General features: G+C 34.8%; 1 protein-coding gene and 2 pseudogenes across 1 annotated transcript; 2 read left to right on the forward strand and 1 right to left on the reverse strand.

The window, feature by feature from the left end:
- The first annotated feature begins 305 nt into the window (after nucleotides 1–305).
- Nucleotides 306–1,112, forward strand: LOC146728985 (uncharacterized; annotated as a pseudogene).
- Nucleotides 1,113–8,313: 7,201 nt separating this feature from the next.
- On the forward strand, nucleotides 8,314–11,152 carry LOC146728986 (exonuclease 1-like; annotated as a pseudogene).
- A 5,331-nt stretch (nucleotides 11,153–16,483) lies between these two features.
- LOC100373729 (glutamate receptor 2-like) lies at nucleotides 16,484–23,199 on the reverse strand. Its single transcript, XM_085495731.1, has 8 exons — nucleotides 23,031–23,199; nucleotides 22,268–22,461; nucleotides 21,404–21,509; nucleotides 20,997–21,181; nucleotides 20,386–20,490; nucleotides 18,523–18,834; nucleotides 17,131–18,189; nucleotides 16,484–16,726 (listed from the first exon to the last, which is right to left on the reverse strand). Exons 1-8 carry the CDS (start codon nucleotides 23,197–23,199, stop codon nucleotides 16,484–16,486), a joined length of 2,373 nt encoding a protein of 790 aa, XP_085351857.1.
- Nucleotides 23,200–24,160: the final 961 nt, after the last annotated feature.

Consider the following 24,160-nt stretch of genomic DNA (forward strand, 5'->3'; position numbering starts at 1 on the left):
CATCAAGGCCGTCTCCTCACACTCTCAGCAAGAACCAAGGGCTACTGGATACTTGGCTTGCACAACACAATCAGTGCAAAACCTGCAAAAGACTAAGAGCAAAACCGATAACCCAGATAATGGCTGATCTCCCAGCAGACAGAGTGGAGAACACTCCACCATTCACAAATGTTGGTATGGATGTTTTTGGACCATGGAGTGTAGCAACCAGAAAGACTCGAAATATCACAGCAGCAGCCAAACGATGGGCTGTAATTTTTGTGTGTCTTTACACTACCGCTATACACATTGAAGTCATCGACTTTATGGACACATCAGCATTTATCAATTCCCTTCGTCGGTTCATAGCTATACGCGGTCCAGTCAAGAAACTCAGATGTGACCAAGGCACTAATTTTATTGGCGCTAGGAATGAACTCAAAACCACCGTCAATGAGTTCGACCAGAATCGCATAGAGAAGTTCTTAACAAATAATACCTGTGAGTGGACCTTCAACCCACCACAAGCTTCGCATTTCGGAGGCATATAGGAAAGACAAATCGGCACAGTCAGGCGGGTTTTGGAAGCCATGTATGTCCAACTCGGCAAGCCACAATTCACACATGATCTATTGACAACATTGATGGCTGAGGTCTGTGCAATAGTCAATTCTAGACCTATAACTTCAATACCAGCTGATGGTAACGACCCACAAGCACTTAATCCTAATATGCTTCTAACCATGAAGACCCAATCAGTGCCCCCACCACCTGGAGTATTCACTCAGCATGACCTATACAGCAGAAAACGCTGGCGTCGTGTGCAATATTTAGCTGACCTGTTCTGGATTCGCTGGAGGAACGAATACCTGCAAAGCCGCCAGCCCAGATGCAAGTGGAACAAAATCACTGTGAATATCGAAGAAGGAGATGTTGTTCTGCTGCGAGACAAAGAACAACACCGCAACAACTGGCCACTCGCTCGCGTGGTGAAAGTATATCATAGTAAAGACGACAAGGTCAGGAAAACCGATGTAATGGTTTGCAGAGACAATGTCCGGCACATCTACCAGAGACCCATCACTGAACTCGTTCTGATTGAAAGTGTTAAAGTGGACAATAGTGATAAGTAGATATTGTAGATTAGTTAGAGTTATAATAGCATAGTATAGTAAAAACTTAGCATTGTTTTTGGGCGGGGAGTGTGCTGTACACTAGTTTCTCGATTTCGTTATAGCACTCTCAGTTCTTTCGTTTTAGCTAGGGTCAGAGGTCATACTACTTAGGAAAGTTTCAGACGACAAGCAGATTTCAACACATTTTGTCAACCTGTCGAAACGCATTGTAGACTCAGCGATGTAAGTTTATTTTTATTCTCGATGTTTATTTGATGTTTCAACCATCCCCAGGACTAGTTATTTTCGAATTTATATCGAATTTACTGTCGTTTTCAATGTATTTCAATTGTTTATATTTACGCTGTACAATATATGCAGGTCGCCATGTTTTATTGACAGTGTACGTTTTACACTTTCGTTTTGTAGTTTCACCGCTTGTTGATTAAACCATACCTATTCTAACGCACTTGAGGGTGGTTATTTTGAGAAGTGGTTGACACAGTACTGGTATAGATGCAGCATAGACTCCGGAACAATATGTAAATGCCATAAGCGGGGAAAACAGGTATATTGCTCTTAAGGTTTGAAAACTTGATGATAGTGAAATTGAAATCATCTCTTTTGTCATAAAGTCTGGTAGAAAGATGACCATTGTTGTCAAATTCGAGGTGAATGTCAAGGTATGAGGCCGATAAAGCTGATAATGTAGTTTTCTGGCAAGACTTGCTGCAATATTTTGATGAACAGTGGCTTTTTAGTATTGTTTATGGCTGTATGAACAAATGTTGCATACTTGTTTCTATTCATATCAATGATCTTGCAGTGTGGGTCAGTCACTGTTGTCATATTAACCCATTCTAGTTTGCCTTCAACAAATTGACCATTATTGAAAAGTTGAACTAGTGTGGTCAGTGTTGTTATAACTTGTGAGTCAACTCCTGACATGTCAATAGCACAATTTTTCAGCAGAATATAGAAAAATGTTAACCAATTGTCAATTGGGCATGTATTTAGATGGTTAACTTGACACAATTCTGTAAAAACAGTTCCTTCCCAAGAAGGAACATGAACAAGTGGAACTATCCTCTGTTTTGCTGTTTTTTTTACATTCTGAGATTTTCGTTTTACTGTGGTTGGTTTTCTAAGAGTCTCATTGTTTTTTTATTTACTTAGTAAAACCTTTTCTGTGTAGCTTTGTATTATTATAGGCACATACACATCCACCAACTACACCAACAGGAGTGTTACTAAAATTCTCTCTAATGTACAGTCATGCTCATCACTTGATTTAAGCTGTTCTTCTTTCTCAAAAGCATGTGTAGTCTTTCTCACAAAAGTTCCTACAGTCTTATTATACAAATGTAGTCTATTTTTACTGCATTCTTTAGCGAGCTATCGTGTATCTGTCTACAAAGGTATTCACATTTTCATCAGATAACAGCTTAGTAACTGTCTGTTACCTATCTTTGAGAAATGTTTCAATCTTTCTTCTCCTATCATCTTTGGTCAATAAGCTCTGGACTCCCCAACTGTTGACAATACTTGTCAAGTTGAACTACAGGGCAGTACTTGTCTTTAGGCACTTCATTGGTGAGTTAGTCTGATGTAGTTGAATCCATCTGTTCGTTTGTAATCTGGTACAGGTTGTTTGATCCACAAAACATTGATTGGTGCCCAGTGAACTGCTTCATACTTGCTATGATATGAACATTTCTGTCATTTGTCTACACAAGCTATAGCAGAATGCTTGAATGCAGCCATTACTTAATATATAGTGAGAATGAAAGAATTCTTGGAGGAATGAATAGTATGCACTTCCTGTACACTCTTTTCTCTGTTGTTCTTTTGAGTATACAAATGTCTTCATATAGTAAAATTGTTTCCATTGTTCATAACTGGGAGTGTATGCAGTGAAATATGACACCATTGCAAAGGATATTTATTGTACCTTTTTCTAAGATTCTCAGCATAAGATTGTGCAGCCTTCTGTTTTCTGCTTTCTTTGTACTGTTCTAATTTATCTCTAGCCATGCAGAGGACAGTTGCCGAAGAAAATTCTGAGAATAATGGTACTTTTTAGATTGTTATTGACCATCACCAATAGCTTCATTTAGAACATGCATGTCTTTCTGAACAATGTGACTTCTGAAGTCTTCAGGAGCAAACCAATGTTTGCTTTGGTACTGCAAATTATTAATGAGAATGTTCTCTACCATCCTCATTTGAACAATCTTTTCTGACACACTTACACCTGGACCAGAATCTGACGACTGCATGTCAATTAGCTTATGACAGGGCAATCCAATTGACTCCACCTTTCCCCTTAGGCTGACGATTTCTTCCTGTGTCTCCTTATATGCCTTCATGACCATGGCACAATTGTCATGCTTCTCCAATATTGTATTAAAAGTATGGTGAAGAATTTTTAACTATGCAGTGTTTTCAGGGTGGAGATGGACGCAAACAATTTCCTCTATGTAGTTTACTTTGGATTGTTCGCATGACCTTACAGTTTCTTTAGATTTTATAAACCTGCCTGAGTTTATTTTCCCAAGAAAATTGTTGGCTATTATCTTCAAATCTTTATCGTGTAGTCTGTGATCATATTCCAGGTGACCTGTGTCTAATTTTCTATGTATCCTACTGTGGGCCTTCACGTGCTCTGCAATGACATCATATATGGCAGATTCATCTGTTTTGGCAATTCTATACTTTCCCCTGCCTTTCCTTTTTTGTTTCAACAAATTTCCACCTCTTGAACTTGGAATATGTTGAGTATTTAACATACATAAAAGAAGCTGTCTTAAGCTGGTGAATTCTATCATGTTTCATACTAATGTCTTGTTTGAATTCATCAAATTCATCCTATGGCATAAGCTCTTTCTTAGCATCAAGTTTATCTTCGAATTCTTTATTTTCACTTCTGAAGATGCTATGACCTCTTGCAAGTCTGATTCTGCGTCAAGTTTAAACTGTTCTTTATTTCTATCGCATTCATCACACAAGGACAACACTTTTTCTTTGTTTTGTGGAATACATCTTTACTAACAACACCTGTTATGTCTTTCTGGATGAGTGTTAGTGAAAATCAAACTCAAGTGTCAGAAAAACTGCTTTGTCTAAAGATGAGGACAGTAAAGAAGATAAAGTGTTGACATATTGACCAACTGCTTGTTCATCACACTTTGATCTTAAATCTGATTCAAGATTCAAATGACTGAATATTTATAGAAATACAGTTTTACTTGCACTAACTCGACCTTCTAATTCTTGATCAGATATTAAGACCAGGTTTCTTTGAATATGTTGACAGTACACAATTATGACAGGTAAATCATTTACAGCAAATAATTTGTCTCTAAAATCCTGCCTGGCAGAATAATGGTTTCTTACTTGTGATGGTGCAGATAACATTGAACGATACTCTTGAAAAACTTCATTTAGTTCCATACATTTTTTCTATTTCTAGTTCCATAAGACAATGTTGTCGAGCAACATATTTTTTATGGTTCTTTTGAAATGGATCATCTATGTTGTGCTGTAATGTCTTGTATCGCTCTTTTGGATTTTCTCTACAAAATGAAGGACGAACATAGAGCAGTCCAATAGAGTCACACCAGTGTCTTTGATTCCTAGCCTCATTTGACTGAAATATGATAGAAATACAAATGTTATTAAGGGCAAGACTCTCAAATGTATCTATAGCAACATGGCTACCCACCATACAAATATCATTTTACAATCATAATTTTTCCAGTGACCCAAGAGAAAAAGTGTCCTGGTACCACCCCAATCATTTCACAGCAGAAATACATTGTTTAGTAGCATACACATTTGGTTAATGGTTAGGTGATCTATAGTGAGGATTGTAAAGTACCATTTCCTATTTAACTTCACTTTTGCATTGTTTCCTCTGGCTAATTTTCTTGTTTAGCAATTGTGGCTAACTGTTCATAAATATTGCTAGCCAGGAAATGTAAGATAACAAACTTAACTATAAAAAGAGCATAAACAATATATTTTTAAGTATTATCATTTTTAGTCTCAAACAATTATTAGCCAGTTTGCCTGGACAGCTGTGTAAACTTTTAGCCAACTGACCAGTTTATTAGCCATTCGTGTATCTGGCAAGTGATAAGGAAACACTGGTCTGCATATATTACGTGTAACAAACAAAATGTGATTTTATATTCAGTTCCTGTCATCCTTGGAGAGGGTTACATAATATCATCAATATATTTATTTTTTAGACAGCTGCAGAAATTGTATGCAGGCATGATTTCTATTCAGAATACCTCTGTCCAGTCTGCTAAGATTTTAATTGCTATTATTTATACCAGACTAATGAATAATATACAAACCATTACCTTTTGCAACTTGTCTTGACTGACAGTATCAGGCCCTGGATTCGGTTCTATTCCAGCAATTACCAGCATCATAGTCAACAACAAGAATGCCCAAAAACATCTCGAAAAACATGTGGAGGTAAACTTCCATGATACAGTGCTTGATTTTAGCATCTTTGAAGATCAGAAGAGTTTCCTACAGTGCATACCAAAAAAACACCCTACCCATGACCTCATTCTGCCCGGTGAACACAGGATGGCAGACGACAAAACACTCCAGAAATTTTTGGAAAATGCACATCTTTTTAAATATTATGATAAAATACGAGAATCGGTTGGGCGTAATTATGTCTCAGATTTGCAGATTTGTCTGGAGATGATTTGATAGAGTGGGGTTTGTGAAAAATAGAGATACGACGATTTAATCGGTATGTATTACATGACAAATAAAATTACATTAGTGATTGATTCGTGATCAATGTTTATTTTACTGTGAAATATTTTACTTTTACTGAAAATAGTTTTTGGGGGTGTTTTGTTGATGTAGGCCTAATTTTGACTGTGTTGTATAAAGGCACAATGTATTTGAAAAAAACATCATTTTCACTGCTTTGTTAGGGGTAAAGTGTTTTCAGTTAAAACTAAATCCAAGTGAAGATAAGTATTTCAAGGCATATCAACTCAAGTAGAATCATGTATATTTAAGAATCATGTATATTTAAGAATCATGTATATTTAAATTCATGACATTCAATGTAGGGATATTTCTATGGAACGCATATTTGGGAGAATAGATATCTCAATTTAAAATATAATAGAGTGATGAATATTAAAAACTATGCATACAACTATTTGAAATTAAAATCATTATTTTATTTTATTTTTGTAATTTCTTTTTGTTTTTAAAAACCATTTAGGTACTTGGAAATGAATAGAGCTTCAAGGTCATCTGCTTCCACAAATCATCAGATACAACATCACAGTGTAGCTATGAATATACCTTTACCAACATCATTTGGGTCACTTCACACCAGAAACCATGGACAAATAGTAGCTGTCTCAGAAGAACGATTGAAACATAAATATGAGTTTATCTTTCATAAAACCCCCACAAAAGGAGAACACGTTCAAGCTAACACATTCTCATTGGGCATGTGTGCTTCTCATGCGGATAGAAAATATAGCATTGGAGAAAAAAATTCAAGTTCTGGGCTCAGAGAGAGAAGAAGCTGCGAACAAACAACCTAGTTCAAGTAATCCCTGAGTTCAAGAAATGTCAACAAATAGTTGAAACGTCATCTGGGCATAAATATAACGAAGAAAAGAATGTGTTTTTTTTAAAATGAAGGACATTAAAAAGAGATATGCTGATTTATATACTTCAAAACAAGGCGACATTTTGACAGATATAATGCTTTATGTGATGTAATTAACAAAGTTCATGAAACTGTGTCCAACGTTCAAAGGATATGTTTGATGAGCAGTTTTGAAAAGTGAAGAAACAAGATCTGCGATCAAGTTGTGCCAAAGAAAGATATGACTTTTTCTTCAAAAAATGAACAAAAGGTTATTGTATGCTATACAAGCATGAGTGAAATACAAGAGAAAAAATGTTAATTTTAAACAAGTTCAAGGAATATATAAGATGCATGTAGGCAGAAATGAACAAACAAGAAAACAAAGAAAAAATCAAAGCAAATGTAAGAGGCGACACATTTCTACCAGAAATACTAATCCACATCAAAAAGCAAAACACGGTCGCCTACTTACTATAGATGTAGGACACCCAGATATCGCACACATGTTTCAAAACATAAAACCAAAGCAAAGTGGTTTAAAGACAGTGGGTGCAGTAATTGTAGAAGATATAATAAGTGCATTGTTAGAGACAGTTTACACTAGTTTAGTTGATGAAATTGTTGAGCAAAATGATTAATAAAAAATAATTTAAACATTTTATTTTTTGTCTTGTCTTGTCTTGATTTTTGTTAAGGGTGTCTCAGAGTTTCATTTTTTACATGCACATAGTGTAGGATTTGTTTTCAAGCATTGTCATAGCATTTTTTTCACAAAATCTTCCTGCCCCCACCCCAAGGATATAAAATGGTCCTCCCCTAATTAACCATTTGAGCGTCAAAGTCAGTATTTGCTACGATTCACAGAATAAAACAAATTATATTGATTACAGATTTTTGTTTCTTCAAAATTTTGATTTAAACCTGTAGCTAATGGAAAATTATGATCTACACCTGTAGCTAATGGAAAATTATGATCTACACCTGTAGCTAATGGAAAATTATGTCCATTTGGTTCAAAATGGTCTAACATATTATGGAAAATGTTTAACCAATAATTTTGTTGGAATAATAATGGTGCTCAAATTGTTAATGGCATTCAGATATATGCCAGGCGACGAAAATATGCAACTTGTATCAGTTGGCCTTAGGTCGACTCAGATTAAACTTCCGGTTTGAACAACTCTTAGTCTCGTTTTCGCGTACTTTTGCTGAACCGATTCAACCTCTTACAGTTAACATTGGTAGTTTTATGATTTATAAATCGGTAAGTATGTAACCTCGACTTGTTATCAATCTTTTTGCTATTTAACGTATCTAACTTTTAATTTAAAGTTTAAATACACACAGTGTTTTTAAGATTAAGTAAAGTAAAAGCGAGCATTGGACAGTGTTCAAAGTGTAAATTTCTGGTTCAAAAACTATATTGTAGACAAACAAAGAACACATCGCAATAAATAGTAATTTCAAAAACGAAACAAAGGGCATGATCGGGGGTACTATAGTCGTTAGTATAACCGTTTTATGCATGCAACATGAAATGTAGATTTTTTGTTCTTTGTTTTAGGATACGTAATGGGAATTAAGAGTCTATACAATGAACTGAGTGAAGCAAGACGACCCATTAGATTACAAGATTTCAGTGGCAAAACGTTGTCCCTTGATGCATCAATGGTTTTACACAAAGGTTGCTGTGGTTGTGTACGGGAACTTGCAGAGGGTATACCAACTGAGGGTACATAGAATCAATTACAGTAGTTGTTATTGTACAACTTTTCACCGAATTTTCACACTGCAGAGTTGAATTATTGTAGATGTTTTGTTTGCCACACACGACTGAAAAAAAATCCCACCAATCTCATTTTGAAATTACTTTGATACAGAAAATAAACATTTTTATTACAAAATATGTCTATATTTTTTATGATTAATTTTAGGTCTGATTTTTTTATTTAATAGGTACATCAGATATTTTATGAAATGGGTGTTGAATCTGGTCAACATTGACATAAAACATCTATTTATACAACATAGTTCCCTGTAAAACGCGCTGAAAATGAGAAACGTAAACGGTAAATCTAAATTGCTGGACCAGTTGGACATGCATTTTCATTTGGGAACAGAATTTGTAGAGATCTGACATAATTTGTATTAACAAGGAATTTCATTAAGAAATGTATCGATATATTACTAATTATTCATATTTCAGAGAAAGCGCCAGTTGTCACTGCTGAAAGCTAAGGAGTTTTGGAAAAATGGAAGTTACATGGATACACAGAGATATTATTTTGCTGCTGCAAGTATTACTGAAGATATGATGCAAGCAGTTATAAAGGTAGATAAATCAAAATTAATACCATATTCATATTCAATGTCCACTCCTTGTTAGAATCATATGTACAAAATTATGCTATGTTTAAATCCAACTTATTTTGACCCTTGAAAATTGCTATCTTTCCTTGCATGTGCTTCTATTGTAAGAGCATTGTCTCCCAAGATGTTCATATTTTAATGACTATTCACCCACACCATTACAGATTACCATCAAGTATGACTTAATTGTTGTTTACCCAACATAATTTAAAATGTCATGCCTCATAATAAATGTTACTAATTTTCATTCATTTACAGTCACTGCAAAACCATAATGTTGACTATATTGTCGCTCCATGCAAGGCAGATTCACAAATGGCGTTCCTTTGCATGTCTGGGAAGGTGGAAGGTGTGATCACAGAAGATTCTGATGTACTTCTGTATGGTGCATCAAAGGTAGTGCATATCAAATAAATATTTTTAACTGTTTTAATTCATAATACAATGGCAACCACTCCAGAAACACTTGCTACTTTATTTTTCAATTTATTTCTGTGTATATTCTACTAGCTAATTGAAAATATTTTTGTTTTGTTTTTTCAGGTTTTTACCAAAACTGACATAGATAACAACACTCCATTGGCTTCAATGCAGATAATTGGACATTTATCAAGTTTACATACGAATGTATATTTGCGATTATTTAGAATCAATTCCAAATATTGGGATCAAGAGGGCTATTGAATTTCTCCAAACAATAAAAGAGAAGGATATATTTCAGGTATTTTCACTTTATCAAATGAATACAAAATTTCCACCTCATTAACTTGTAAAATCTGCTTCTCCGATTTTGGGGGGACAAGTTCAGAAATGTTCATATTGTTGTGGAGCTGGATTCATTGAAATGTTGTCATTCTAAGCATAGTGCATTACATTATTATTATTCTTCTACAGGCTATTCCATGAATGGGGATTTATTTGAACCGCCAAATTACAATACCAGAAAGATATGTGAGTGATTTCATAAAGTGTTTGGATATTTGTAGACACCATTTGATTTGGAACAACAGAAATTGGTCCCCCTGAATCCCTATGAAGTCTTTCATCAGGAAATGCCATATGCTGGAGAGTATCCTTTTCATGATGTTGTGTGAATGTCAAAAGAGTTTCACCATTTTTCAAGAACACAGTACATGCATCTCAGTGTTTCATCAATGTATAAATATTTTTCCTTTACACAATCTTGTATAGAATGCTGAATAAGGATCAGGCCTTTGGCCTTGCTATTGGGAATCTTTCCATTAAAGATTTGTTCATCATCAACAATTTTGTCCCACCAGCCATCTTTAATCGGGTATGACAGTTAAATATACATGTACTTTAACAATGTGAAAATTTTGCCAAGTGATCAAAGCATACCAACACTGGCCTAAGGAAAAAAAATGTATCAACACAGTAAACCAGTTTGAAGCTGCATGTATTTGAAATGACTCTTAAATCCACCTGTATTTTGGTGTTACACTGTATGCAGTATATCATATATTTTTGAAAAGAGGAAATAATAATTTAACAAAAATTTAGACAATAAAACTTTAATTTAATGTACAAATGTATTCACAACTCCAAGGTACAGTTCTGGAGATTTATACATTCCCTTGGCAATTACAATTCCAAAATATTGTACAATTAATGGTTACCAGGATTCATCTCCACTTTTCAGTCACTGAATTTGGAAATCACTGTCACAGGATTGGAAGAAGCCTTGGTTTGGACTTTGCCATACTGTTCTGTTATTAAACTTGGTCTATGTGTTGTGAAGATATTCACTCTTCAGTCATCGCAATTTGCAGATTTGTCACATGGAGTAGTGAAATTATCAGATGAAAGACTATGTGTATTTAACTTACCAGCTTTGATAAGATGTATTATTAGTGATTGTTGTACTGTAAATCTAAACAATAGATTCCTTTTAATGCCGTGGAATTAGACAATTTCAGATGACATTTCAGTTTCAGATGATGATCTGCCTTTAGATGCCATGTCTATTTCTAGTTTAACTAGATCTTATTTTTGTAAGAGTTTAAAGCATTTCTCACATTAATCGTCGTAATCCGTACGTAATTTCCAATTTTGATTCTTGAACACAAATTATCAATTATCTAGTAGACTAGTATTATAAAAATGTTACATGTAATTAGGAGTGTGTAAAAACAGTATTTTTTACTGTAAATGGAACCTTCATTTAATTTCTGTAACCTGGTATCCAGGTCCCCTGTTCTTTTATGCTAGTTTCTAACACTAAATTCGACAATGTAACTATACTATTTATGAATAACTCAAACAGTTGCCATGCAACACATTCACATTACATCGAATCAACAAATATTGTAAAGATAAAATCACCCAAAACGAAAACAAACCCAAAATTGTACTTGTTAAACAAATATTTTGAACAACGCCCACAAAGTGCACTCTGTGTGGACAGGTTCAGCGCAGTAATATCGTTATTAATCATCTTAGTAATTATATCTGTACGTGTATGCAGTACGTTCGCAACGGGATAGAATATGTTGTGTCAAAGTTCATAATAACACTTTCTAAAGAAATAGAGACAGAGCTGGTTGCCAGTGAAGAATAGGAACGTAAAGAGATGGTCACAAAATATATCAAATAAATATAGACGGATATAAAATATATTTTGTAAACAATACGGAATGCACATAAGTTGTCTCAACGTATACATAAGCGCATTCTGGAGTGAATACGTAAATAAATCATACGGACAATAACAATAGACACATATCCCGTCAAGTTAGCGTATGTAATTAAACACATTACACTAGTTCAACGACGTAAACTACACTAAGACGTGGTTATAGTATGAAGTGACCAGTCTCAATAGAAATTGGTGGCATATCACACACCCTGGTGATCAGTATAGTCTTGGGGATCGTTGGAAAACGGGTTCACATAATACAATATTATTTTTTTTTATTTATATAAGTTCTTAAAAAATAGGATAGTGATTGGACTTTATCACTGCACAGCATAAATCCCACAATCGTACGTATTATTACATTAAAAGAATGCAAATACATTACAGTGCTTCATCAAGGTTTCCATTCACTAAAATGGCAATTCCCTGTCAGGTATACAAACAAGCTGATTAGCGCTAGCGTATGTGATATTAAAATTCATAAAACTATCACACGTGTTTTAATGAACTACAATAAACAAACACATTGTCATCTCCACAGAGCAAAACTTGACACCTGAGGTCGCTGTTGCAATGTTTCCTTGATCAGTACTGTACGGGCGGAAAATGTAGCTTTTAAGTTTGTCAATTCGTATATCTGGAAACAAATTTTGTTTTAGCATACATGATATTACTATAGCAACCGCTTTAGTTGACGAATAACGATAGTGTTCACAATACGTTTAATCAAATATTATATCGTGCGAACAAGATGTATATAATTGGTCGAAAACAGGTTAGTGCAATATCCGCAGGCAAACAATTATTAAACTAGCACTTAAAGGGTCGATCGCTGCAATTGATACACACGTCTATTACCACAATTTTCTGACCGCAGTTTCTTAACCAGTAACTAGGGAAAAACGAGTTAAAAATTGATCTGTAATGCAGATATTCTCTACACATTACTAACCAAGCTAGTATAACAACATATATATTGTCTGAAAGCTTCGTATATTCACAGCCGTATTCGTCTATTAATCCAACCTTTCAAATAGTTGCGAGAAACGAGAATAACCGCTTCCCTGAAAAGTTACCATTGTGTTCTTTCTTTTCTTGACCACGAACCATCAGGAATGACAGAAAATATAAGTATCATAATTTCAGTGTGATATTACAATACACAGTGTTCGCATTCTGCGCAGTAATTGGGCATTACACGTCACAAGGGACTAAATAATTGTTTGCTCTTTCTCCCGTGCAAGTGAATTATTTCTCTAGCAAAATAAAACATTCGAACCACTGACTCGCGACGACGTGTCGCAAATACATATGTGGCGTTTTGCGAAGCAGACGATTTCCATTTGTTGTCTGTATTGGGTGAGATTCACAACGGACTGAGAAAGTGATTGCTGGCGTTATTACTATCCTACAGAAATTAGGAAAGCTATCAAAGCTATGTTTATTCTGTCATGGATTCTACGCCGGTTTACAGCGAACCAATGGTCAGTTGTACTCTAGGTAGTCAACTAGAACCATACGATACGGGCTACAAAGCCGTAAATGAAGTATTCCCCACAATGTCATCCAAGTTAAAGAGCATAGGAAAAAGTAAAGTACGTCACATGATTTCCTGAATGAATATGTTTTCATAAATAATTGAAATCAGAACTATTATAATATATCATAATGTTGCATGCGTTTTCGTCAATGTCACCTTAATCTGAATTCTTGTTTGATTCAATTAAATTTATTTTAATTCGAGATGTATAATCTCTAACTACCTCCACATATGAAAACGACCAAAAATCAAATACAAAAGAAAATTGATGAATATTGTTCAAATACTGGACTTGATGTAACATGACATATATGTAATATCGAGTCATTAAACGTACTCCCGGCAATCAATTAACATTTTATACTGGATATCGATGTCCAAAATAAATACATTTTTATAAAAATATTTTCATTCTGATATTAGTTGAATCGCACATCAATTCTGATCTCTCCAATTATAATTCTACGAATACATATATAATTCCTATGTTTCGGATTTGCTGAAGCGTGCCGTGTCCGTGATGTTTGAAATAAATATATAAATATTGAAGCTCAACTAGACTTTGATTTTCAATGAAGAGAAAACTAGTGCCCTATCTCCGGTATCTTCATACTGTTCAAATATACTACGCATTATAACTATGTTTTCAATTAAAATACAATATTATTTAAAGATGCTAATAAATTGACTACAGCCAACAAAGTTCAAATGAAATACAGTAAAATTAACATGTCATTATTTCAAAGGCAAAGGGGAAACACAAATACATTACAGCGTCTATAATATGAAAGATTGCGGTGTTTAGTTATTTATATTATTCAGTTATTAGTGATCAGTCCCGTCCTATATGTGCCATTTAGTATTATATTTAATCACTCACATGCTCAACATGATTGATCAGCAATCAATTACCTCTGAGGGGTAGATCAATATAAAAGAGTCTAAGTTATAACGAAAAGGGAATGAATGTACACATGAAAGAAAAAATAACCCGGATGACACATAAAACCAAGTCTGATGTAGAGAAAGGAAGCGATCAAATGATTCTGTTTGATAAGTCGTAAGATATGCACATTATATCTGTATTACGTTTTAATGTGCATATTCATATCATATCTATTTACCTTCCAATAAAGGTATAAATCGGATTCAAATCATAAGAGTAAATCAATCTAAATCCATACACCTGAAATTCAACGTACATAAATTTATTGTTCCTAATACATATATACATATATATTGGAGTAAAATTATAATTTACCTAAATTGACAATTTAATTTAGTGGGCGTTTTATGTGTTTATATTTCGTTGAGGATATATTCTACTAAACAATTTATCTATCTCAGTGTGTATGTGAATGACAGATTATTAGAGAATGCGGTGGTAGTGTCAATAAGCGTCCTAGATACATATCAACATTTCCGCAACGATAGGGAATGAAAACATTTACTTACATGGTACTGCCGTAGATTGAAAAGCAAGTTGTACCAAGTCAAGTTAACCAACAGCGGGTTTATTGTGTAGCTGAGCTAAAACAACAACATAACAAATTAAATGCTAAAAATCAGACCTAACCCATGTAACCATGATATTTGAAATATTGTCCGCGACTGCAGGAGAGAATAGAATACTGTTTGAGAAGCAAAAACAAGTCTCGCGGCTCATTCGCTCTCACCACGAGATGTCGGCTGCCATTTTTTGCTAATTGAATCAAAATGGAATTGAATCTTTAATTGCCTATATATTTCTCTCTAATATGTTTTTTTGGAATATCAGGGAATAATATTATTATTATCACAAGCACAAGCCAAGTTGTCGGTTCTTCCATGAATTTGTTATTTATTTCTGACTATTTTTAGGACCTTTCTTTGCACTGAACGCGCTCTTTGTATTTACATTCAGGCAATTGTCGTCACGAAACGTGTGATCTTCGACAATTCTGTGAAAATACATGTGTAAATTAATACATTTCAGTGTAAATAAATTTGTAAATTAATACATTTCTGTGTAAATAAATGTGTAAATAAATACATTTCTGTGTAAATAAATGCTATAGAAAACTTTTTATCGTGAACATAAATATAAACACCGTTTATTCGGCGAACATACATATTATTTGGAAATGAGTTATTCGTTACGAAGGAAGAAAAACTGAGAAATCGCCCACCGGCCGTGTTGGCGCGCGTCGTCACGCCTATAAACTACGTTACGCGATGTTTCAGTACAGCAGCGACTGGAATGTTATTATACACAGAATATTTGATTGAAAATAGTTCGTAACCAAATGTATCCGTGTTATAATTTTCTGCCACCACCTGTAAAGGCAAACCATTGCTCTGTATACCGGGAACTGGAACTCGGTGCAATAGTTACAGTGCTGGTGACATAGCCAAGAGATTTAATGACGTAGAACGACCAGGGTGTAACAACCGTATTTTCTGTTCACCAGAGAATAACTTGTACTAGCCTGTACATGTTGTAACAATCAATATTTGCTATTTAATTAACGACAATACTTTGTAAAACAATTAAACTACAACGTCATAAACCGTGTTTTCTCTGAACAATACCGCAGGCATACAACGAAACCAAATTTCAGATTGGCTACCTGACATCGCGTACAAAAGATAACCTCGGTAGTAAATGTCACTAGATCCTCATATATGCATAGAGGGGGGGGTAGCTGGTACAGGTTACAGGAAATAAAAAACGGCATTTCACAGGAAATAAAATGAAAATTCCATTTAATAATTTACAGATAATATCTTTTTAAAAATTACGGACAAATAAAATAGCTGATTACATTTTACAACTTGGCCATGTCTACGAATTTACAAGGTTTATATTTACATTACATTATTACGATAATAGAACATTTGATTATAGCTTACGAACATACCCCTCGCCGACCCTCTGCATACTATGAAGGTGGCTTATAAATACCTCATCTAATACTATTTTTAATATTTCAAATAGCTTTCACCTCGCTGGCACGAATAATTTACAACTAATACATATTAAGTTTAACTTTTCAATCCGAATTCGGGTAAATTCTTAATAGCTAACAGTCGCTATTTATCTATATATATAAGATAACTATTAAAATACATATTCGAAATACAAATGACATAGAGCAAATTGATGGTACACACAATTCTCTTAAAAGCTTGTTGTTTTAAAAAATGAAACTGGGCCTGTCCCAAATTCTTCCATCTTTCGTGAAATGCAGCCTCCCCGGGCTGACTCCTGTTGGCGTCTGCTCTTCTCGTTCACTTTCATTATAACTCATTGTAAACTGATCATTATAGACTTGACTCGTTACACTATGTGTATATTGGTATCGTTGCAACACATCACTACTGCTTATTGCGCTGGGAAAACCTTCTGCCAATCGATGTTCTTCACCCCATCCTTCATCCTAGAAGAAAAACACGTTTTACTATGATTACTTTTGAACATCTGAGAAATGGTGGATGATTTTTTTATGATATATTATTCTTCTTCTTCATACCCAGATTAATTCATGACTTGCAAACAAAATTACAACTATTTGCTAGGTTCATGGAACAAAATTACAACTATTTGCTAGGTTCATGGGTCGATATACTGTAAAAAACAATGTGACCAGACGCCAAGGCCGTCAGTGCAGGCTGCATGTAACATTTAAATAGATCATTATAAATACTTAGTAATCCATATTAAACGACAAGACAATGAAACTGAAACACGGACCGGAAAGATTCAACACGTGTTAGCATACAGTATATTGAACACATCAATACATGACATCCTTTTTTGGATTACATATTTATCCTCACATACATGATCCTTTTTAGATCCATTCCGCATGTATACAATGATCTCGACCAATGCTACCATTAGCCCAATAACGGCTCCTCCGGCGAGAATGTAAAATATCCCAGCGATGTTGCTTAGTCTTAGTACGTTTTGGCCACTAATGCTAGAGGTAGAACCACTGGAATCCAATGCGACTGACAGCCACCATTTCCTTTTTAAGCCCAGGATAAACCCCTGCTCTCTGAGTTGCAGAATATTCAGCGAGAAATCATCTCTAAATGTTGCCCCTCGTGGAAAAGCGAGACCATAACCTTTACTGTCGAATGGCGAACCTATAACCACCAAGTCACAGTCAGGTATCGGATTTCTGTTCGTGAAGAAGGCATTGAATGTGGAATCCTGCAGAAAGGCATAGTTCTCGGTGCAAGCACGCCTTACTCCTTCTTCGTTGGATGGAACAAGGGGACTTGTTTCTGCAAGTTTCATAGCAGCCCACATTGTCTTGTAGGGTTCTATCTTCGAATCGCGAAAGAATGACATTGTTTGGGTACTTTCTGTGCAACCATAGCTTATTGTCGTCTGTTTCGCGAGATCAGCTACAGAATCAACTGGAGTATCGAGTTTTTGAACAGTTAAAAACGCCGCCATATTGGCAGTGTAACTGGCTATGAAAACGAGAACAAAAAACCACCATGTACCACTGATTATGCGAGCTGAGTACGAGTATGGCGAGAACTGCGACCCCTGCTGCACAAAAGCGCTGAATACAAACCATATACTGTTGACCAAATTCAAGTTGGTTGCCTCGTGTTTAGAAACTGCGTCACGACGTGATAAGTGGTTCGCTTCGTAGGGGCTAATTCGGTTGATCAGTACAAGTAGAAGACTAAACACAATCAACGCACCACAAACACATAACCACATTTCAGTCGACATTGGACTTAAGAAGCTGAAAGGGTCTGGTGGCGAGGGTTCAGGCTTCCGCATGAGAACATCGGTACCAAGGAACATATACGGTGCTGAGAAATCAATGACTTCTTCGCGAACCGAACTAATAGTTAGACCAGCCATAGCTACGTCGGCCTGTAAATGCAACGGACAAAAATGCAAATGAGGTTTCAAATAAGAATTTTTGATTTCTGGAATCGCAGGCAACACGTGAGAACCCCTAGTGACGAACCGCTGATGTCGTGAATAAATGACAATTATGGATGGTCGAGACAATGTCACTTCCTTTGTTAGAATGACACCCAAACACCGAACATAAAGACAAAGTACAACATGGGAATGACTTTCGATTAAACCACCTATGTCACATCATCGATTTATCACCAATGACAGGTGATTCAAAAACTCTCAGTGAGTGATTAGCCGGACAAGTCTATTTATTTAGAATAAAAAAGATATACAGCTTACCTTGCCATCAATCAATTCACGTACCATGCCGTTCCAAGATCCATTATCTAATTGTGCACCGTACTTTCCATCAGGAACAATGTACAGCTCATATTGGAAATCCATTCGCCTCGACAGTTCCTCTATAAGATCATAAAGAAATCCATCAAACCGCTCATTTCCGACTAGGTTTTCGTAGTTATCTCTCCACATTATGAAAGGGTCGTCGACAATTGTGCTTATTCTCAAAGGGTTATCTCCGAATGCAAAATCATAAATAGGTTTTTTGAGAGAAAATATTTTTAAACGTTCCAATCTCGTCCAAGAACCAACCTGCAAGGTATATACAAAAAATACATGTTACAAATTGCCTTTTGAATCATATTTTGGATATTTATGACCAAATTACGTCATATTATATCTATTTATATCGTAGATTTTTGGCATGCGAAGTTAATTGTTATATCACCTAATATTATAATCGACAAGGTACATCAGTTGTATGAGTCATTTCGTTTCACTACTAAAGTGAAACAAACAAGTGGACAGTGGTTTTATATGAAAACAAGATTAAAAAATTACAATTCTGTAATTAAAAGTTCATTAATTATATACTGATAAAATGGAGATCGATTGTTATAACTACTGTACATGGTCCATTAAACCACAATGACAGGTATTCATAAACGTATTTACATGCTTCCTATTCAAACATATAAATATATATATATATATATATCAATTCCATTGTATTTAATAGATTTTATACACATTAAATCTCTCACTAAATTAATAAGTGACTGAAATAACCTTTTTATCAAAATATTTATGTTGCAATATGAAAATTAAAACTATCTATAAAATAATTGATCAATGTCAAAGAGAACTAATCACTACAAATAACATCTACACGTCTTCACGAGGCCAGCACGAACTTATTTGAAGCTTGCTAAGCAAACGTGTGAGATTTTTGTTTTCCAATTTCCCAATATATTTTGAAGCGATGTTAGACCCTCCAGTTGGAACCGATATTTTTCAACACACAGCTGCATAATTACATACTATTTCATTTACATTTGTCTATCTTACTGCAATTAAATTATTCCATAGCATATTGTGACCATTAGTTTATTCTATAGTATAATAGAATTAGGGCAAATTCCAAATGTTGAAAATGGTGCAAAGGTTTTCTAAAACACCAATATTTTGCTGTTTTGTTTATTACAACTAAATAAACATTTCCACTTTAGAAGTTAATCTTGTGGCCATTCGTTTATTTAATTTACTTAATAATAGACTTACAAGAAGTGATTTAAAATACGAATCTAATGACGGTTAATTTAGATATATTGAACGCAAATTGTTCAACTCGAAAATGAAATTCATTTTTTCCCTAATTTCATGTTCAATAATGCATTATACAATGAAATAAACGAATGTCAATGTTACGGATTTAAATGTCATTTAAATTTAAACTTACTGGGACAAGTACCCCGAATTAAATGAACAATTAAAAGAGTGGCATGTCTAGTCAAATTAAAAAGTAAAATATTAAATAGTTTTGTCATACTGGTCAACAGTATATGGTTTGTATTAAATAGAAATTGTAACACACAATTGTGGCAAATGTAACAACATGGGTAATAAAAATATTCACTATGTTGATCCAGCTAAGTAAAACCGGTTAGTTTTTTTTTACGATATGAAAATAAATCAGTTGAAACACAAGCAAGCCGTCTGTCTCAACAAGATATTCTTCGAAATAATAACCCAGCGCATTGATACAAATTATAATTGCAGTGTGAAAAAATATAGGCACAGCCATATCACATATTCACCCCATGTAAATTCATCCAATTTTATGATCACAAATATTGTACTCACCACAACCAGTTCTTCATTTTGAAGTTCGATTATATCAAACGAATCGTTACACCGCATTCCATTCTTTTCAAACGAGATGTAACCTGATAGACCTTGTAATTTCACCTGCAGATATACACATGTCATAATCATTGCAGAGTAATTATGCGTCAAAGTCAAAAAGCATCAATCATCCTTGTATCAATACCATTACCGAATTGTATCTTTCAGATGTTCGAATTTAAGCAGGTGAAATAGACGCCAAATAATAAGATTACACCAAAATAGCTTAAATTCAATCATCTTAAAAATACTGGACGCACATATGTATTGTTCCCAATATATGTACAGATATATATGAATTTCCTAAAAACAACATAAGAGACGAATTCGCTGCCACTTTAAGCGCCTCGCCAATGTAAATTCACGCGCTCATATCCAGATTGGCGGTTTCCGAAAATGAAATGTTAAATCAGACCATGTTATAACTACTCTTAATTACTAAGCCATTAAAAGGTGACACATTTCACAATATCGAGTATCTGTCATGGATAATAGATCCATTCATTGTAAAAACCTCTACAACCCCCCCCCCCAGCATAGAAGAGCACGTATACTGGTTTTATTATTACTTCTTTTATGTAGGCTCTTAATGCATTTGATGTTTCCGGGACCAGGAGTTCAGTTGCAAAACAGTCATTATTAGAATGCTGGTGATCAATCATCCCGGTGTTAGATGTATAATCCCGTATAGCCGATAACACGATATTAATGGCATCATAGACTAATATCACTTCGTAGGTATCAAGTTTATGATCTGAAAGTAATTATACGATTAGTGAATAGTAATAGCATTTTTAGATGAACATGTCTTGTGAATCCATCAACAGCACACAGAGAAAATGATATGGAAACGTTGTAATACATGTTGCTGTCATCTCCAGAACGATAGCCCTGATTGAACGAGAAATGGTAATATGCAATGAATTACATTTCTTCTCGTTCCGTAGTCACGTGCAAAGTATATACAATGTTTTACCTCCCGCGTCTTCGATGTCAGTGATACCTCCCTGGTAGCTTGGATGAAGTAAAGTCAAATTGGTGTTCGTGTAGATGTATGAGCTAAGATTCATGTAAGAGACGTCCTGTACGTAATACAAAAAATAATAGACACATACACGGTATGTCTTAATGTAGAAGAATGATCAGAACAATGAAATTTATATTAAAATATATATTTGGAAAATTGATTTCGTATTTAAACGGTGTCAAACAGTGAACTACTAATGTACATTCATATAGAATTCTGTTCTATCATCAATTACTAAATTATCATCAATACAGTATGTACTCACGACATTCGTAATAATCCAGTGATATCGATAACTCAGCATACCAAGGTACACAGCCTGCAAGAAAGTTTACATTGGCACAAATTTTCATTCCAATATACTCTTTTTGTAACAAAATATCATAAAACACCATTTTCCATATAGACAGTGAGTTCCCAAAAATGTCAAACGATAGCGTATTGGTCTTAACCCTGCATTTCATTGGATAACAAAAAATCATGCAACATCCCCCACTGTCAAAATAAAAATATAATACTATTATAAAAAAACTCGACTCAGGATGTCGTATACGTGTATCTATAAAGCCATACGCACGTGCGTGTTCGAATACCGCATAGCGCTATGCAAATAAGCAGATATGTGATTAAAGTCATACTAAAATAGTCACTTTGTGTTAAAAGCTGCAGATATTGGTGATTTCCCACATTGTCACATTGGATTCTAAACCAGGTCAAAGCGAGCTAGCGCGACACACTATATGTTTCAACAAATATGACGATATAAGTTTTAGTTGAGTTTGACTAATGAAAAAAGGGAGACAGTAAACTCACATCTCGGAGCACTGTGGCGATTGTTGTTGTATGTGCGTGTATAATTATTTGTTGAATATTCATAGATCGAATCTCTGCTAGCACTGTCTTGTACTTAAGTTCGTCTTCAGTGTTGTGGGTTTCCGAACCCAATTTCAGTTGCCTGGCGACTACTTTTAACCCTACCTCTGCTGTCTTGGCAACCAATTCCATCTCTATGAATTAAGATATTGAACAGAATTTGGTTAATTAAACATTTCATATATTTGAATATGAAGAAACACAGAATAATAATATAAGGTTATCATCAAGGATACCTATGCACGAAGACAGCACAGCGGCAGTGTCGACCGACGCGCAACGAAGGTCGATGCGACGGTGTACTGTCTGAGTGCATACTTTGAGGTATCATCGTAATAACCTTATTATTATACACGTTTTTCTTCCAAGCATACATCATGGAAATGTCGAAACCCAAAATGTTTAGAACTGAATCAGCGAACTTCTTGTGTTGAATCCGGTCAAACTCTGGTGGCAGCCATGTTTGTTTTTATTATTTGAGGACACTTACGTGCGTAATCATTCCATATTTAGAATTCGCATTTCCTATTATGGTAGGATGAAAATACCCTGTAAAAATTACGGCATGCTGTAACTTATGGCGTTACGGTGATAAATGTATAATAATATATATCTTTCTAAATAAAATTCTGCTTTCTCGAAATTGTGGATTTGTGTTTTTGCATATTCCTTTCAGACGAAGTCAATTATTAGAATGACATACCTGGATATGTTACACCGTCAAACACAATTGCTACCGAGTTCCATTCGTAAAACTTTATCAAATCAACAATTACGTCGGAAATGTCGCCTTGACTCGGTGATAAGTGTAAAACGCCGTCTTGTTTGCCGTTGTTTTCGTACACATAACTCTGAAGGACGGCAATTCCCATGGCTTTCGCTAAACTTATGGCACTGTCGCATATATCACTACATGAACTCGTGATAATAACTGCTACTACGTCATGATTTAATAGGAATTCGCAAACTGAAAAACAAAATCTACGTCAATATTTAACGTTCTCCCCACTAGTTCTCTTTTTTCATCACAAATTCATAAAATAGCCCCGTTTATAGTTTGTATTTTCCTTCAGAAGATTTGGGACAAAAATAGCCAAATGTTTTGAGTAAAAAGTCACAATTGACTCAAATACTGTCTATTGGCCCTAAAATTATGGTTGGTTTCCAGAAATATTCAAGAAAATAAGAAAAAAGTACAGAAAAATTCTTGCGAGAAAGTCTGGTGCTGAAAAGGTTAAGTAATAGACCAACATTCGGCCACGTTATGGTATACCTGTAATGTTTTTTGTGTGGATGCAACGAAACATTCTGGAAAGTTTAACAATTACTTGACCCTGAAGTAGCTTTTTACTGTATAGAATAAACCTGGTCAGCGCAAAACTGGTTTTTGATTTTTGTGTATGCATGTTCATTTATAGAGTGGCTTCCATAGAGGACAAAATGACATATTTGTAGCCTGTAGCCGATTAACACCTCATTGCAGCGCGTAGATGTAGACATATTTTATCTTAGAAATTCTGCATATTATTGTATCATCAGTAAAATTTATTTTCCAAGCACCAGACTGAATTCAGACTAGTTAAAATACCGATTTAGTATTTAGTATCGGTTATGGTAGCAATTTAGGCTTGTACATGTGTGCCAATCGTATCGACATATTCAAGAATTTGTCGACAAAAGGAGGGACGAACTCGGTACCATGCAGGCATATACAGTGTTATTCAAAAAATAGAGACCACTTGTTTTACCGTCTATTGTTTGCCTTACTGGATTCTGAACAGATATCGTCAGTTCTTTCACTTGTATATCATTGAGGCAGGTATTGTTGTGCAT

The sequence above is a fragment of the Saccoglossus kowalevskii genome, chromosome 22 (assembly GCF_978046115.1).
Source record: "Saccoglossus kowalevskii chromosome 22, keSacKowa6.1, whole genome shotgun sequence".
NCBI lineage: Eukaryota > Metazoa > Hemichordata > Enteropneusta > Harrimaniidae > Saccoglossus > Saccoglossus kowalevskii.